We start from the raw sequence: 15558 nt of genomic DNA, 5'->3' as shown, positions 1-15558 counted from the left end.
TTTTGGGTAACAAATACACTTCCAATGCTCATGCTCACATGTGGAAGCTTAAAACTCGGTAGCAGATGCTGGACCTCTAAATTGGTTTTCTGTTTGCATTTGTGCCAATAAGACAAGACTGTTTACTGTTTGGAACAATTGAATGGACAAAGAACATAGGTATATACAATTTTAAAATTGGAGTAAATAGACATAACATAGTTGTCTAGCCTTCATCCAGTAGATCTGTTGTATGTCTACTCGTAAAATGTTGAAGAATACTTACAGAGCTTCTAAGAATATAAATTCTGGTTTTGCCTATTATGTTTAGCGTAATCATCTATTGAGAAAACCAGCAACATATGCAACCAGCATTTGCTTTGAAGATACGACACATCATTATCAAAACTATGCTGAATGCTGATGCTAAATATAGGCTGAAATACGCCTCTCCATGCATCCAGATTTCAGAGTCCGAAAGTTCTTCGGATATTAGGGAACAGAATAGCATTTGCTTTATCTCTAGCATTTGCACACACATTCTTTGGCAACTGAAAAATGGTGACATGTTCCCAACTTTTGGTGCCTGCAGGCAAGCCTTACGCTCTACATGGTGGCTCTGCCTTCAGGAGAGAATCCCAGACAAGATGATAGGTGGAATATAAGCATCAATTACAGTTAACTTTTCATATGCTTCCTGTCTCTGTCCTGTGCTTTTATGTCACCTGAACTTCTATCCTTCAAATTGTCTCCTACTCCCCTACCAAAAACCATTCAGATAATATGATTTTCCAGTTTCTTAAAATAAGGCGATTTGAAATATCTTGCAGAAAACACTTTACAACCTTTGCTAAGTACCTTCAGAGCCTTAATCTTAATGAGTAAAGCTAGAAATCCGCTAAAGAAATAACCTTCAGTGAAGAAGAGTACCTTTATATTTGACAGTGAAGATGAGTATCATTTTGATAAGCCACTGAACTCACTCTTCTCTTACAACAGTGACAGAGCCAGGCTCATAAGGACCACAGTTTAATCTAGGTTATGTTGCAAACGTGGATGATTACCATAGTAATGTTTGGGCAAAAAACGCAAACGGTGTGGACTGAATGAAGCGCCTCTAGTCCTACATTACCCTCTGGCAAAAGGTATCCTGTTTAAGGTGTTCTTTTTTTTTTTTTTTTTTTTTAAAGACGCAGACTGCTAGCAACTTACTTTTAGCACTTGCTGAGCAAGTTTTAATATCCATTAGCATACAGACAACAGTAAAGACGTGGGGACCAATCTGAGTGGAAATCTGTAGCTTTTTTCCTTCAAGCTGGGTGTGGTTTGCTGCTCTCTGCCCCCCGCCCCCCGATTTATTTTAAATACATAGCTCATGTGAATGTAACATTCCCCTTGCAACCAGAAAAAGCAAGTATCTGTTTTAACAGACAACAGTTCAGTACTGAGAGCCAAAGGAGAAAGGCAGAATTGTGGGTAAGACAGAGTAATGTCATCAGGGCATCTTTCCATTTGCATCTCTCTTCTTTGAAACTAGTTATTTTTTAATGCCTACAATTAGACAAATCAACATTTCTGGTTTTAATTTAATGCAGAGAGTATGATAATTACTGTTATTCTGTTCTGAATTATATCCCTAAATTTCCATATAAAGTGGTCACGGTAAAACAGCATGAATTTGTTTTCAATTATCGGAGTATAGAATTTGTTGTAGGTTGGTTCATTTTACATAAGCACTGTCAAATTTGCTATGTGTCACCATACATCCTCTTTTTTTTTCCCTCTCTCAGCACAAAAAAAAGTCTTACAGCTCATTTTAAAGTGCTGTAGACTTTTTTGTGGACATTTATGAAAAGTCTTAACTTAGCAGCCCAGGGAGATCTTTGCACCATAGTAAGATTTTTATTTTTCCATAGCATATTTTTATCTTTAGCAATGACAAAAGCAGCAGTGATTGGCTGAAATGTCATGCCACATAAAAGCAACTTATGTATTGAATTATAATTCTTAAACTCTTTTGACAACTCTCTGCCATTAGATCTGTATTTTAACCAAAAAGAAAAATTTTATGAAACATGCTACTGAACAATAAAGATAAATTTTATACACATAGTCAAGGAATGAGAGCATGAGAAAACCGGAGTAGCTGTCTGAGAGGACCGTGGTCAAATTAGAGCATTGGTAGAACATTCAATCACTAGTAAGATTAATTTGTGTTGTTTGTGTGTTTACAGAAAAATAATGTTAGATAGCATTAAAATAGGGTCTAAGTTAAAAAAAAATCATTCTTGATTGAAAGAGGTAAAGTCACAGTTTTGGTGAATGAAAAAGGGATTATTAGTCTCTTGTCATCACGTCATGTATTTGTGAATGGTAATGTAATGTAGTCTATTCTCTTTGGGGTATCATCTGAGCCAATTTTATTGGACTGCCCACTGAAAGAGAGTTGTAAAATTTGCCTTTATCACAGAAATAGCATGGAAAGGTGGGTAAAGCTTAAAAGCAACAGAAAGAAGGAGAAAAAATACAAAGGTCAAGTCCATTCTCCCTATTAATGAAGGATTTTCATGGTCAGTAAATTTCTTAGCACTTACTGCATTCTCATTCACTTGAAGGAAGCTTTCTTCCTTTCCTAGAAGGCTAATTCTACAACACAATAGACCTCAAACCAATGCAGCTGAAAAGCTGTCGGGAGAAGACAGTCTATAGTGGAAGAATGCTGAAGAGGAAAAGTATAGGAAAGCAGATATACCAAATAAATAAATAAATAAATAAATGCCAGAAAGTGGAGGCATGCCAGGGAAATAAGAAGGAGCATGCTTATTTTTTACCTTCCCTTAGTGGTCTCTGCTGGTGAACCACTCACTGAATTGCTGGTGGAATGTAAAGCTTCCTTGAAAATAAATCCAGCTGGGGACAGAGGTGGAATCACCACCTGTGTTCCCAGAGGATGAATGCTGCTTACAGCTCAAGAGGCCTCTGTGGTGCAGGGAAGTGTGTAATTCACACCTTCTTGAGCCAGCTTTACTGAATGCAATAATCATCTGGTCTTTATTTGAATCTCCCTCTTCCGGGACTGATTTCCACTGTCTTCTGTTATTCCAATTCTCCTAAAGTAGTGCAGTACATAAAGTTTCTCAGTCCAGATGCAGACCTCACATGGGCTCATGGCCACCTCCTTGCAAGCACACTCACAGTTGTATGTCACGCTGCCCAAAACCTCCCAGTTATTGGCTGGCTCTTGGCTGGCTCAAAGCTTTTAGCTGCTTCTAACCAATAATTGGGAGAGCTGTCAAAGCAGGATTCATGTCTTGGTGGAAGAGTGTGAAGGAGGCAAGCTGTGGGTTTGTGTTGGGTTGGTATCTGCATTTATAAGTTTCATATACTTTCTTTAGGAGGACGGGAAGAAAGAATTGTATTATCAGGGGACGAGGATTGTCATTTGGATTAAACTAAAGACTTGCCCAGCAGAACAGCAAAATCTGGAGTTGAGGAATTAAAAAAATAAGTACAGAGGACTAGGACTAGAAGTGAAAGGTCCTGCATTTAGTGACTGGTATCTTCCAAGGACTATGAAGGTAAGGCAAAGAAAAAATGATCGAGGCCATGTCAAAATTTTGTCTTCTCTGCAACAGAAGTAAGAAGAAAAAAAGAATTAGGTTTTAAGTTCCAGCGCTATCTTTATATCTCAAACCATTTTTATTTATTTCTGTTCAAGTTATGGCCGCTCCAGAGTTCTTGGAAAACTATGCTGCATAATAAATATGTGTGTGCAATTCCTGTGAATAGGTACTCTGACTTTCCCCCAAGCGCAGAGAAGCCCCACTCAAAATCCGTGCAGAACTGGTCTTATGAATCGCCTTCTTCCTGCCTTTTGATAGGTCTGACTTTTGGACCCACTGGGCACTAAAGGAGTGGGACGTCATTACTTTATTGAGAATTCCGTTGACCTGTAAAAAAATGAGCATTTAAATATCACTGCGAACATCAGAGCAAACAACTTTGCGGTGGGTGCACTTTGGCCATCAATGATTTTCAGCCAAATCCTGCCCTGCACCTAACTGAACAAAAAACACCTCTAACTTCAGTAGGATTTGTGCTTAAATTCCAAGTAAGAGTATGGCCCTCTAAGTATTTTTCCTGTATAAATTTAATTGTAAAATATTCCTGTATCTAAAGTTATTTTTAAGTGAAGTATTAAAATAGTGCATTTGTTAAAATCAGTAAAAAATATTGAATATGTTTTTAAAAAATCCTTAGATTACTGCAAAGCTCTTTATAAATGAGAGAAAAAAAAAAAGAAGCTTTGCGGCACAACAGCAAAAAGGAAATACTTTGGAGATAGGGTCTAGTATGCATACTATACTGAGCCATGACATCAGTGTAATTATTTTTCCCTAAGGTAAATGTCTTATGTTACAAATTCTTCCCTTGCCAGAGGCCTCAGGCCCCACAGATGTTCAGATAGCAAAGCACTTGAGTTCTCAACACCCAAGGGATCTATGGGAGCTCTATTCCTATACCATACCTACAGCCCAATCAATTTCTGGTTTTCTCATTCTGTATTTGTTGTCCCCTTTCAAATGTCAGAGGCACTTCCCCCTTGTGTTTCTCAAAATAGTCGATGCAGCTTTGAAAGGCAAGGTGTGCCCTTGCAGCAGACCTTTTGCCGGTTTCTACTCCTGCTGTAGTCAAGTTTCTATCCTGTGCTGGGGCCAAATTTCCAAAACATGTCGATTAAGCAAACAATTCCCGCTGAGAAAAATACCTGACATTGATCTTCAGCCCTACAGTAAGATCCGGTAAAGGAAGGTTCAAATAAGCAGAGATTCTTTTGGGATCTCCTGATTAGAAATCCCTTTCTGAAGAGTTCATATGGTACTGCCTGATAAGAGATTTTAGATGTTCCATGACCCCTTCCCCCATTTTTTTTACAAATAAAACTCCTTAAGATCAAACACATGGTAATGCATATTAGTTATGGTATTTATTACATAGGAAATAAGCTAAATTAAGGGTGATCATACTACCTCAACAAGTTACCCAGCATTTGCTCTATAATAATAGATGAAAACAAATGATATAAAGACATTAGAGTTAATATTTTAAGTCACAAATGACCGTTGAATATATATATTTTAAGCACAACCCCTTTTAAAAAAGGTTGCTACTCATTTGCAACATGAGAGTGGGATTGTCCACATGAAAAAGCTGTTAAGTATAAATACCACTATTTTATACGTGAGTGAATTGTGAAATCAATTTTAAAGGAAAACTTAGAATCTGCTACCTATGTTGTTTACTATTAAGCCACACAGAGTAATGGCAATAAGTGGTCATGTCTGGTTTTGCTTACTAAAATTAATTACTATTAAGGTTACGTAAATAAGGGTCATGCTTACAATATGGTCTATTTTAAATGAAATAGTTAACAATACCAGTTAAGGCATTCCCATGTATTTCTCTATATTTACTATAGGAAATAATACATATATTGGCGTAATGAAATGGCAGCATGTCTTAAAAATAACTGCAGCATATGCTTCTGTATTATAGAAAAAGTATAATACCTCAATAATATAATAATACTTCTGTATATAGTATCAGAGATATGCCAGAGTACATTTGGAAACACACAGATTGAAAGTAGAGCCCACTTCTAAGGAGCGCTTACATGAAAATAGCATCTTTCTATAAAAATCCAGTATTCACGTGCAAGAATTGCTCCTCTTAGTGTTAGTCAAAATACAAAGTGGATCGTGTTGTGCAGTTGTTTCAGATTTTTAAAAGTGTAAATATATAACAACAGAAATTACAATGCAAAAAGAAATGTTAAAAATATACTTCAGTTGAGAACACTTACTGGTGTAAAATACTTTTTGAACTGACATAATGTACCTAACCAACCATTTAAAAATGAAGAGTAAAGAAACACTTTAAGTTTAATGCATACAATTAATCTTTACTTGGCTTTGTACTGACTTAAGTTAATATAATTCTGATTAAATTATTTTCATGCTTGTGGTCCTAAACTAGACCAAATTGGTTTTTAAAGGAATGTTTTTCCTTTCACAGAACTCCTTAGCTGAAGCTTATGATCTGGCCCAAGGAAACTCAGTTTTGAAACAAGTGTAGTATTGGTGCAAAACATGCAGTTACTGCGAGTAGAAGATAGGAGCGTTCAAGCTAAAGAGCTGCGTAGGCAGACATTGGAAGTGTGAGCTTCCAGGTTTAGTTACGATAGAGATTGCACATTGTCCCCAGTCCACAGTATGTTTAGGTAATTATCACTCATTTCAGCCAACCATCGTTCTTTGTCTTCAGCAGACATCCCAATGGAATACAAAAATTTGTCTCATTCTTCTCGACCTTCCTTATACAAGTGACAAATGTTAATGGTTATTCCATCAAATTGTGTAGTGCAGAATCTCATACAAGCTACTATGTCATCTACAGTTTGTTGGTGCTGATTTCATCTAAGGGGAAACTTAAAAAGAAAAGGATGTCAAGAAGTTATTAAGCTGCCAAGAGAAAGATATAGATATTTGACACATGGTATCTACAAGACAAGACTGTAAAGCCTGGGATGCTGGTTTCACAGTAGACGTCAAAAGTCTGTTGATAAAAAATAAAAGTGAGGATTATTCTATAGGGAAAATCTGAAATTTTGAAACTTGGTACATAATTACTCAGTTTGACAGTACCAGAATGACTGCTCGTAAGGCATTTTGCTGGATATCTCTCAATTTACCCCACAACATGAGAGACACAACACTACAGAAAACTATATGCTTTCTGGCACCGCAGAGATCATTTCAAAAGCTATGGCAGTTGTAGCAGTGTTTTAATTGGAAACAACAGGTTTGCCAGTTAGTGATAAAGCTGAAAGCACACATGAACAACTGCTTTCCAAAACCAGAAAAAATAAGTATAGAAAAACTCAGCTGGATTTCTAGTTGACCATAAGCCAACTAATGGCTTGATGCTGCACTGATTTCAGTCTCTTAGAGGGATATTTCCGAAGTTTTTATTAAGTGCAAGAGTAAATAGACTTTTTAGAACATAGTGTGTCTGGCTCACTTTGAAAAACAGAAAGCAGCGTGACTTTTCAGGAAGCAATAGATACATTCTACAGACAAAGAAAGTAATATATTGCAGTCTAATAGAATCATGCAAGACAGCAATTAGTAGAAGTATTGGCCTGATCCTATGAGCACGACTTGCTGTACTTACTACCTTGCAGGTCCCGTGTTTCATTCGTCAAATTCTTGCTTCACGTGTACTTCTTTAAAAGCTCTTAATTTAATTTTCACCTGTTTATGCTTTCAACAACTTCACTTTCACACTGAGACAGCTCCCATAACACCAAGTGCTAAATAAAATCTTCAGCTCAGTAACAGAAAGATCTTTTCTTACTAAAACTTTCAATAACTCACCTTGAATGGCAGGTCTAGTGTGACTCATTGACATTCCTGGGCCCGTAAATGAGTTGAACTCATCTCTCAGGAGAAGAAATAGGACTGCCTTTGTCTGGGCACAACAGATAGAATCATTCATCAAGAATCTTTGAAATATGCCTTACTGTTCCCAAAGCAACTGATTTGCCTGCCTTTGCTTCAGACTTTATCAGAGTAACTTGGTCAAAACTCTTAGGAACTCATACAATAATATCTACAATCAGTTCAGATTCAGCTGCAGAATTATTTTTGGCTCATAAAGGAGAAAGAGCTAGATTAACCAGTCCCTTCATCCACGATGACTGCAACTGATTTGGCAGCTCTAACTAGACTCAAAACTAACCTCTCTGATAACCCCCTGAAACTAAATTTTTCTAGCAAACAAACTAGCAAATTTTGGCTGCCTCTAAATTAGCAGGATCCAGATTTCATTGTACAAATCTCTTTGTATGGAAATCTCTTGACCTATTTACATCTCCATTTCTGACTCAGGTTTCTCTTTGGTGGTTGTGATTAAAAAGGAAGTAAGGCAATCATGTTGAATTAAAATAAATTAAAGCTGTGCACTTTCCCAATTAGGCCTTTTGTGGGATGTCTTTCAACGGGAAGACAGGCCCATCCATCACTCTGAATTGCAAATACATTTTAAAAGTTTCATTCTCCCTTATAATTTAAAATTTCATAATTAGTTATCATAGGTGTGGTTAGAGTTGCAAAACATTGCCTCCTTATGGGTGCAGAGCTGGAGCACTTGAACCTACAACAGAGTCACTAGGTTTGAAAGGCTGGCAAACCCTGAGTTAAACTCCAAAACAACTATCAGCTTGTGAATAATCACATATATGAATTGAATTTGAATTGTTAATTATGTAGTCTGTTTATTTCTATGCCTCAGCTTCTCTCTCCTGTATTACCTCAAGAGCAACAAACAAGTCTAAGTTTTATTCTTCATTTATACAAATACAATTTTAGGCACAGTAATATTACGTACATTTTTAGAAGCCAAAGAGAAAATTGCCTTCTATTTAAGTGCACGGAGTATTTGCATTGTCACAGTACATTACATGGATTTGATGCTTAACATATAACTGTACTAATCTTTGTGGCAAACATAATAACAAAAGAAAGTTTTTGGAGATTTTTCTATTTTTATTTTAAAAAATAACAAAAACTTTCCACTGAAGGACCACATGTAAAACTATGGTTTCTCTGCACAGAGACCAAGGCTGCTTATTACCTACAGTGTACTAGCTATGATGAACAGACCACCATAGTTGTGACAACTGATGTTGCTGCCTCCAGGGTAAAACAAAGGTTTACATATTACACAAGCAATTTAACTGTTTTCTAAACATATTGCCAAGGCAGTGGGAGTTGGCAGCCAGCACTGTGTTTTAGGTTTTGGATACTTGGATTAGAAGTGACTGCTGATTATAGACCTTTTTATTTGTCTTCTATGAATTACAAGCAACCTAGTAACCCAGCAAAGAATCCTTCAGAGCACTTAAACTTGTCTTCCTGGCTTCCCAAAGATTACATACACAAATCACTCCACAAAAGTGGCGTAAGAGACTTGTGCATAGATAACTACATAAGACAATTGTCTTGTTCTAACTCTTAAAGAGTTCCCCAAAGTGAAATGTTTTATAATCCTTTTTGTGCAGTAGTCAGGAAAGAAATAAAAGAGTTTGGGCAAAGATTATCCACAAGAAAGAAACTTTTTTGGGGGGTTCCAGCTGAAACACAATAAAGAACATAATTAACTTCACAATTCTTTGTGTTTTTCATTTGACTGCAGGGAGGAGATGAAAGAGGACTGTTAAGCCTTGCATTCCATCCCAATTACAAGAAAAATGGAAAGCTGTATGTGTCTTATACCACCAACCAAGAACGGTGGGCTATTGGACCTCATGACCACATCCTTAGGGTTGTAGAATACACAGTATCCAGGTATCAGTAGAAGTCTAAAATTCACAAATTCTGTATTTCTCAGCAACCTTTTCATTTTAGTATTTCCCATTTCTAAAATGAACTATCAGATTTACAGTGTGTATACTCAGGCACTTGCAGAAAAATTATTGCTAATTTTATTTCAAACAGTAGTTTTGGACACCAGTAAGTACACTGGTTTATTCTTTTTAAGACTGTTTTAGTTATTCTGTCATTTTTTAATTGTAGTTATTTCCTACTTATTGTTTATAGGCAGCAAAATATTTTTTGTGAATGCTGGAAAATTGAAATTTCTCAGAAATTATTGTTTGACATTTTTCCACCAAGATACAACATCCACATCTTAAAGTTTAATTTGAATGACTCAAGTTTATTTTTAGAAAGAAGAACAATAATAGTGAACTGTGAAAACGGTGTTCATATCTTTATATTGCAGGAAAAATCCACACCAAGTTGATATGAGAACAGCAAGAGTGTTTTTAGAAGTGGCAGAACTACATCGAAAACACCTAGGAGGACAGCTTCTGTTTGGCCCAGATGGTTTCCTATACATTTTTCTTGGAGATGGCATGATCACTTTAGATGATATGGAGGAGATGGATGGTTTAAGGTACAAAAACTACCAATGGATAGGCTTCTATTACTGTCTTCTCGTTTTGCACAGTATTTGGGGTCAGAATCTAAGTGATCAGCAGTTGTCAGGACAAATCTTACTGCCCCTTCCTCTACTACATAATTCCACTATTTTCAGTTCCTGGGTTTAGCAAACTGCTGATTTTCAGAACAGTCTTAAATACATCTTCTTAAATACAGCTTAAATACATCTTCTTGTAGTTGTGTGCTATCAAACCATTTAAATATTGGAGCCCTCACCAGTAGATGCAATGGTATTTAAGCGGAGGTTAGACTTCTTTTTTCCAAACTATTATTCTATGAACAAGACAACTTTATTGAGCAAACATTCTAAAAAGTGTCTACAAACACATACCAGAGTCAATAACAACACTGTATCACTTAGGAAAATGTCTAGAGTACCTATGAAGCAATCCTATTGGTTCTACCTATACAATTTTCTCAACCTGCTTTTTCCCTGTGTTTCATTATGCTCTGTTGGAGTTGCAACATTTGCCTTCAGTTAGAGAAGGTGTGGTACTGAGCCTTTACAGACCTAAAAGGGGTTGCTATGCTCAAAGGCCTCTTTGGCTCAGCAGAATAGCAGGTGCTCTTGCCCTTTGCAGTGAGGATATACTTAAAACCAAGACCAGAGAGCAATTCTAATAATTGATTTTAAATTAAATCTAAAACAAGGGGAGACTGAAACAGATTCATGATGAAGAAAGACAGAAAGGAGTTAATTGAAATATCACATCCATTCATGTTTGTAAAAAGAGTTTTGATGCTCTTCCACTCCTTCTACATTCTTGTCCTCCCTTCCTCCATCACAATCATGAATGTAAGGCAAAACATTTTACTCTGTCCTGTTTCACGTAACAAGAAAGTTCTGATTCTTTACCAAAAATACCAACAACTCCATTCAACCAATACAATTACTGCCTTTTTTTTTTTTTTAATTAATGTATAATTAAACTTTGGATTGTGCTGTGACTAGAAATCATTGAATTCAAGAGTAGGATTCAAAGTGTTAGCAAAAAACATTATGTAACTACATAGTGATTATATCCATAATCAGTTACTCTATAGGAGATACAGTATAAAAGAGTTAATAGCTTTATGTTTGAAGCCATAAAACAATGTTGATGTATGGAAAGTTGCTCTTACTATCAAGTGGCTTCCCAACAGCACGGTCAGAGGCGTTCTGGTATGCACATAACAAGGCAACATACTGGCCAAACTGAATCTTTGATAGGTTCTGCTACTATTCTTTGGACTGGCATGTACCATAAAACCAATCTAGATGTGATTATTCAGTAAAGTGGGTGGTGTATTTTGCTGATTCACTCTAGTATTATATGGATTAAATCTACCAGTAAAATACTCTTAAAAAACAATTATTTTATCCTCCAACTTTCTCAGTGATTTTACAGGTTCTGTATTGCGCCTCGACGTAAATACTGACCTGTGCAATGTCCCTTATTCCATACCACGGAGCAACCCACATTTTAATAGCACAAACCAACCTCCTGAGATTTTTGCACATGGACTCCACAACCCAGGCCGGTAAGTAAGTTACAATTAAACTGAATTACTCTGGAGCAGATACTGTTTTCAACCAGAAATCTTTTATACAGTCGGGTAACAAAATTTTAATAATAAAGGCACTCGTGAACTTTTTAAAACTTCCACTCCTCCACCTCCACACATATGTCACAGTTAGAAACAAATGTACATTGGCAAAGGGGAAGGAGAAGAGAATGCACAACTATTACAAGTCAAGACTAAAATGACAGAAATGAAGCACAGGATTTTTGTTTTTAATGAATAATAAAATTATTACCTCTATGAAAGAAGAGAACTTAAAGCAGAGAATTGGTCAAGTACAACTGAGATGGGAATCTGAGAAATTAGAGCAGTAGAATCTTGATTGAGAAAAAAAGGCACGTGAAAAACAAATAAGAACATCTGGTGAAATCTAAACAATAACAAGGAGGAGGACAACGCTTTAACTAAACAACACATAATTCAGCAAATTAGGTGGGTGGTAGTACTGAAGTGACATTTAAAGTCATGGTTTGAAAAAATTCAGAAAGTCAAGTTGTTCAGATAAGGAGTTGATTCTTGGACTTTTTAACAGTCCAGAATTCCTACACCATATAAGTCAACTCCTTTAGCTTGGTTAAAGCTCTATTCATTTCAGATGCTATTGAGCAAAGTACATTTTATCACTAGGAAAAAATAGTTTTACTTCACATTATATAAAAAATGGTGCAGGGATGGGAAAGGTATATTATGTCTTGTGTACAAATCTGACGCACTTCTCAGATATTTTGGCTCAGTATGAAATAGGTCCCTCGAATGAGTAGGCACCACAAAGAAATAATAATCCTTCAAAATGTGATGCTTCATACTATTGATAGAGAACTACACATTATGAGTTCATCTATCTCATGGATTTTCTTATATTTTTTGTTTTACAGATGTGCTGTGGACCGCCACCCAACAGATGTAAACATCAATTTAACTATACTTTGCTCAGATTCAAATGGAAAGAACAGATCTTCAGCAAGAATCTTACAAATAATAAAGGGTAAAGACTATGGTAAGTTCCAGCCAGGGTAAAGCTACTGGGAACAGTCGGTTTTTATGCCCGTGGAATAATAAATAGAAAGCAGAAAAAAATAGAGAAAGGACTGTATAGCCATGATAAGTACCTTACTGCGTAGACAGGATAGGTAACATACAAAAGATAGAACTTATGAAAAGTATGGTACAAACAGATAAAAGATGCAAGACAAAACAAAATTTAAATGACTCAACTTTGTTCTTGTTGGTGTAGAATATCATGTAAATAAGATTTAAGAAATATGCCAGTTGCTAGTCTGTCAAAGATCTCAGTGTTGCTGCATATGATGGCTCATAAAGAAAAGATTTTGGAATATCAGGAAGTGATGAAAATGTTTTCTTAGCCATTCACAAATAACTTTTTAAGATACAGCATGGAAACCTCATGTGATGTGCCTCCTATAATGGAAAAAGTGAGACAGACAACAACAGACCACAACCAAACAGGGAAATGACTGAGCTCTGTTTAAATGTTACTAAAAATGAAAAACTTAGAAAAATGCACTATGCTACTACTACATAATAAACGACTAGTTTAGACTAGAATGCAAAAAGATAAACATACTCAATTAGTAATTTAAAGTGTTTCATGTGCTCTCTGGATCAGTATGATTATCAGTCACCATTTTAGTTTAATGTTTAACTCTGATACTCACTAAGATCGCTTGCTAGTTCAGGCAAGCCAGGCGACAGTTACTCTGGGCTATCATCTACCTTGGTTGACCATTTAGCAGCTTGTAAATTCATGGTGGCAAAAGGCGATAAATGCCAAAGGTGTGTAAAGGCATCAAGAACTGGTCTATCTCCTGGAACGTTGCATTTTCTGATTTTACTCACATCCCTAGTTCTCCCACCTGTACTGTACTTAAAAGCAAAGCAGCTGTGGGGGCTAGTACAATAGTACACAATGGTGTCATGCAATGGTTCTACTTCAGTTATTGCATGTATTTTCTGTGTTCATTTTATAAAAGCCAAACCAAAGAATAATATTTGGTAAACCACTGCTCCAATGGAATTTTGACTGCATCCTTATTGCAGAGTAAACTAAGCAATATTGTGTCTATCCCGAACAGCTTGCCAATATTAATACTAGGCTGTGGGTCAATTGCTTCAATAAAAAGAGCTCATCGTCCTTTTCTCCCACATAAAATTTCAGCTCTTACTCTTGCAAAATAATCTGGGAAATTCATTTATCAAAGACTTGCAGATAGCCCTCTGACCAAAAAAAAAAAAAAAGTTCCTATAAAACAAAAAGGTCTATTGGCTGTGGCTTTAACTGAAAATTATGCAGTTAGCATGTCAAGTTGAGCCTACTTTTACCCTAAGCAGTATTTGATTGCATGAATAGGAACATCTACACTGAAACTTCCTTGAAGGCATTATTTGATATGACTAAACTCTGCAGTTTTGTAAAAAAGGAAAAGAGTATGTGTAGGAACTGCAACTACAACAGCAGCATAAAATAAATTACCACAAGAAGGTACGGCCAGCAATATTAGTGTTTTATGGGACGTAACACACATACCGTGTTTAAAACTGTGATTTTGAAAGTGTTTCTCAAACCACTGAATGGCTTTGAAAACAAGTTCTGCTGAAAATCACTGGAATTTCTGCTTCTAGATACTGGAAGGACTTTACAGTGAAGGGGGTTGACTTGTATTCCGGAAGTTCAAGAGATCCATAGTGTGGATCTTTTAAGAGACACTTAAAAGTTAATAGCAGTAATCACATCGGCTTCAATGGAAGTCCACCCTAATCCCTATATAGTGTTATTCTCCCAGCCTGTGCCTTTGTTGTAACTTTCTGATTTTTGTAACATTTCATTTCCGGCAACACATCTTGAATTTTGAGGAATGTTTAAACGGAATTAACCTCTTTTCTTGAAGTAGTAACATTTTCATGAATGTGAATCAAAATATGAAACTGCATATGATCTAATGCTACGGTAGTTCCTTTTTAGAAAGTGAGCCTTCACTTTTAGAATTCAAACCATTCAGCAGTGGATCCTTGGTTGGTGGATTTGTCTATCGAGGCTGCCAGTCTGAAAGACTCTATGGAAGTTATGTATTTGGAGACCGCAACGGGTAGGTTTCTTATAACTCACTCTTAAACAAAAATGCATATAAAGTATATTTAGTTATTGAGCTTCCTGTATAAAGGAACACCAACAGTCTTGTATATTGTGTCACTTTGCCAATTTAGCGGTGTGACAATGCAGATGAAATTCTAGATTTGGAAATAAAATAGCACAGCATTCTAACGAATGGTGATGTATGTAACATATCTGATCCTTGGAAAAAAGTACAAAGACTCACATCACGGCACTCTTAAGATTTTAGTTCTACAAACACTTACATGCATCATTTACATTATGATGGGAATAAATGTTAATCGTGGAACTGTTTCCCAAATAGGTCTAACTGGTCAGATATTGACAACTTTTGGGGTTTTACGGAAACATCACTGATGGAGCAAAATGAATGTTTTTTTAATGAATGGGCATAGTTTTCCCATGCCAAATAGCTCAGTATTCACCAATGGCTATATAGTACAGCTTGAACCCAATTTTGCAATGTTTGAATGACAGGAAGGGAAATGCTGTGCTTTTTAAGCATCTGAAAAAAAAACAGGCAGGAAATCATAAGATGATGAACCACACAGATGTATCCATGGAGCTACTTGCAGCAAGTGTTTACTTATTTATCTGGATAGTGAAAACTCTCTGTTCAAAATGTAATATAACAATTTGCTTTATGTGTTTTTGAATATAGAAATTTTTTAACACTGCAACAGAGTCCTGCAACCAAACAGTGGCAAGAGAAACCCCTCTGTCTTGGCAACACTGGTTCATGTAGAGGTTTCTTTTCAGGCCCTGTCTTGGGATTTGGTGAAGACGAATTAGGTAAATAGAAAAAAAATATATGTTATTAAA

General features: G+C 36.2%; 1 protein-coding gene across 1 annotated transcript in view; it reads left to right on the top strand.

The window, feature by feature from the left end:
- HHIP (hedgehog interacting protein) overlaps positions 1-15558 on the top strand; it is a 73232-nt gene that overhangs the window by 42725 nt on the left and 14949 nt on the right. The window contains exons 5-10 of the mRNA XM_009328752.1: positions 9235-9386; positions 9823-9996; positions 11421-11564; positions 12482-12603; positions 14587-14710; positions 15398-15528. Coding sequence (XP_009327027.1) covers positions 9235-9386; positions 9823-9996; positions 11421-11564; positions 12482-12603; positions 14587-14710; positions 15398-15528 — 847 coding nt within the window. The remainder of the gene's footprint in view (positions 1-9234; positions 9387-9822; positions 9997-11420; positions 11565-12481; positions 12604-14586; positions 14711-15397; positions 15529-15558) is intronic.

This window comes from Pygoscelis adeliae, unplaced genomic scaffold (genome assembly GCF_000699105.1).
Source record: "Pygoscelis adeliae isolate BGI_AS28 unplaced genomic scaffold, ASM69910v1 Scaffold66, whole genome shotgun sequence".
Lineage (NCBI taxonomy): Eukaryota > Metazoa > Chordata > Aves > Sphenisciformes > Spheniscidae > Pygoscelis > Pygoscelis adeliae.
This window is presented reverse-complemented; position numbering and strand designations above follow the sequence as displayed.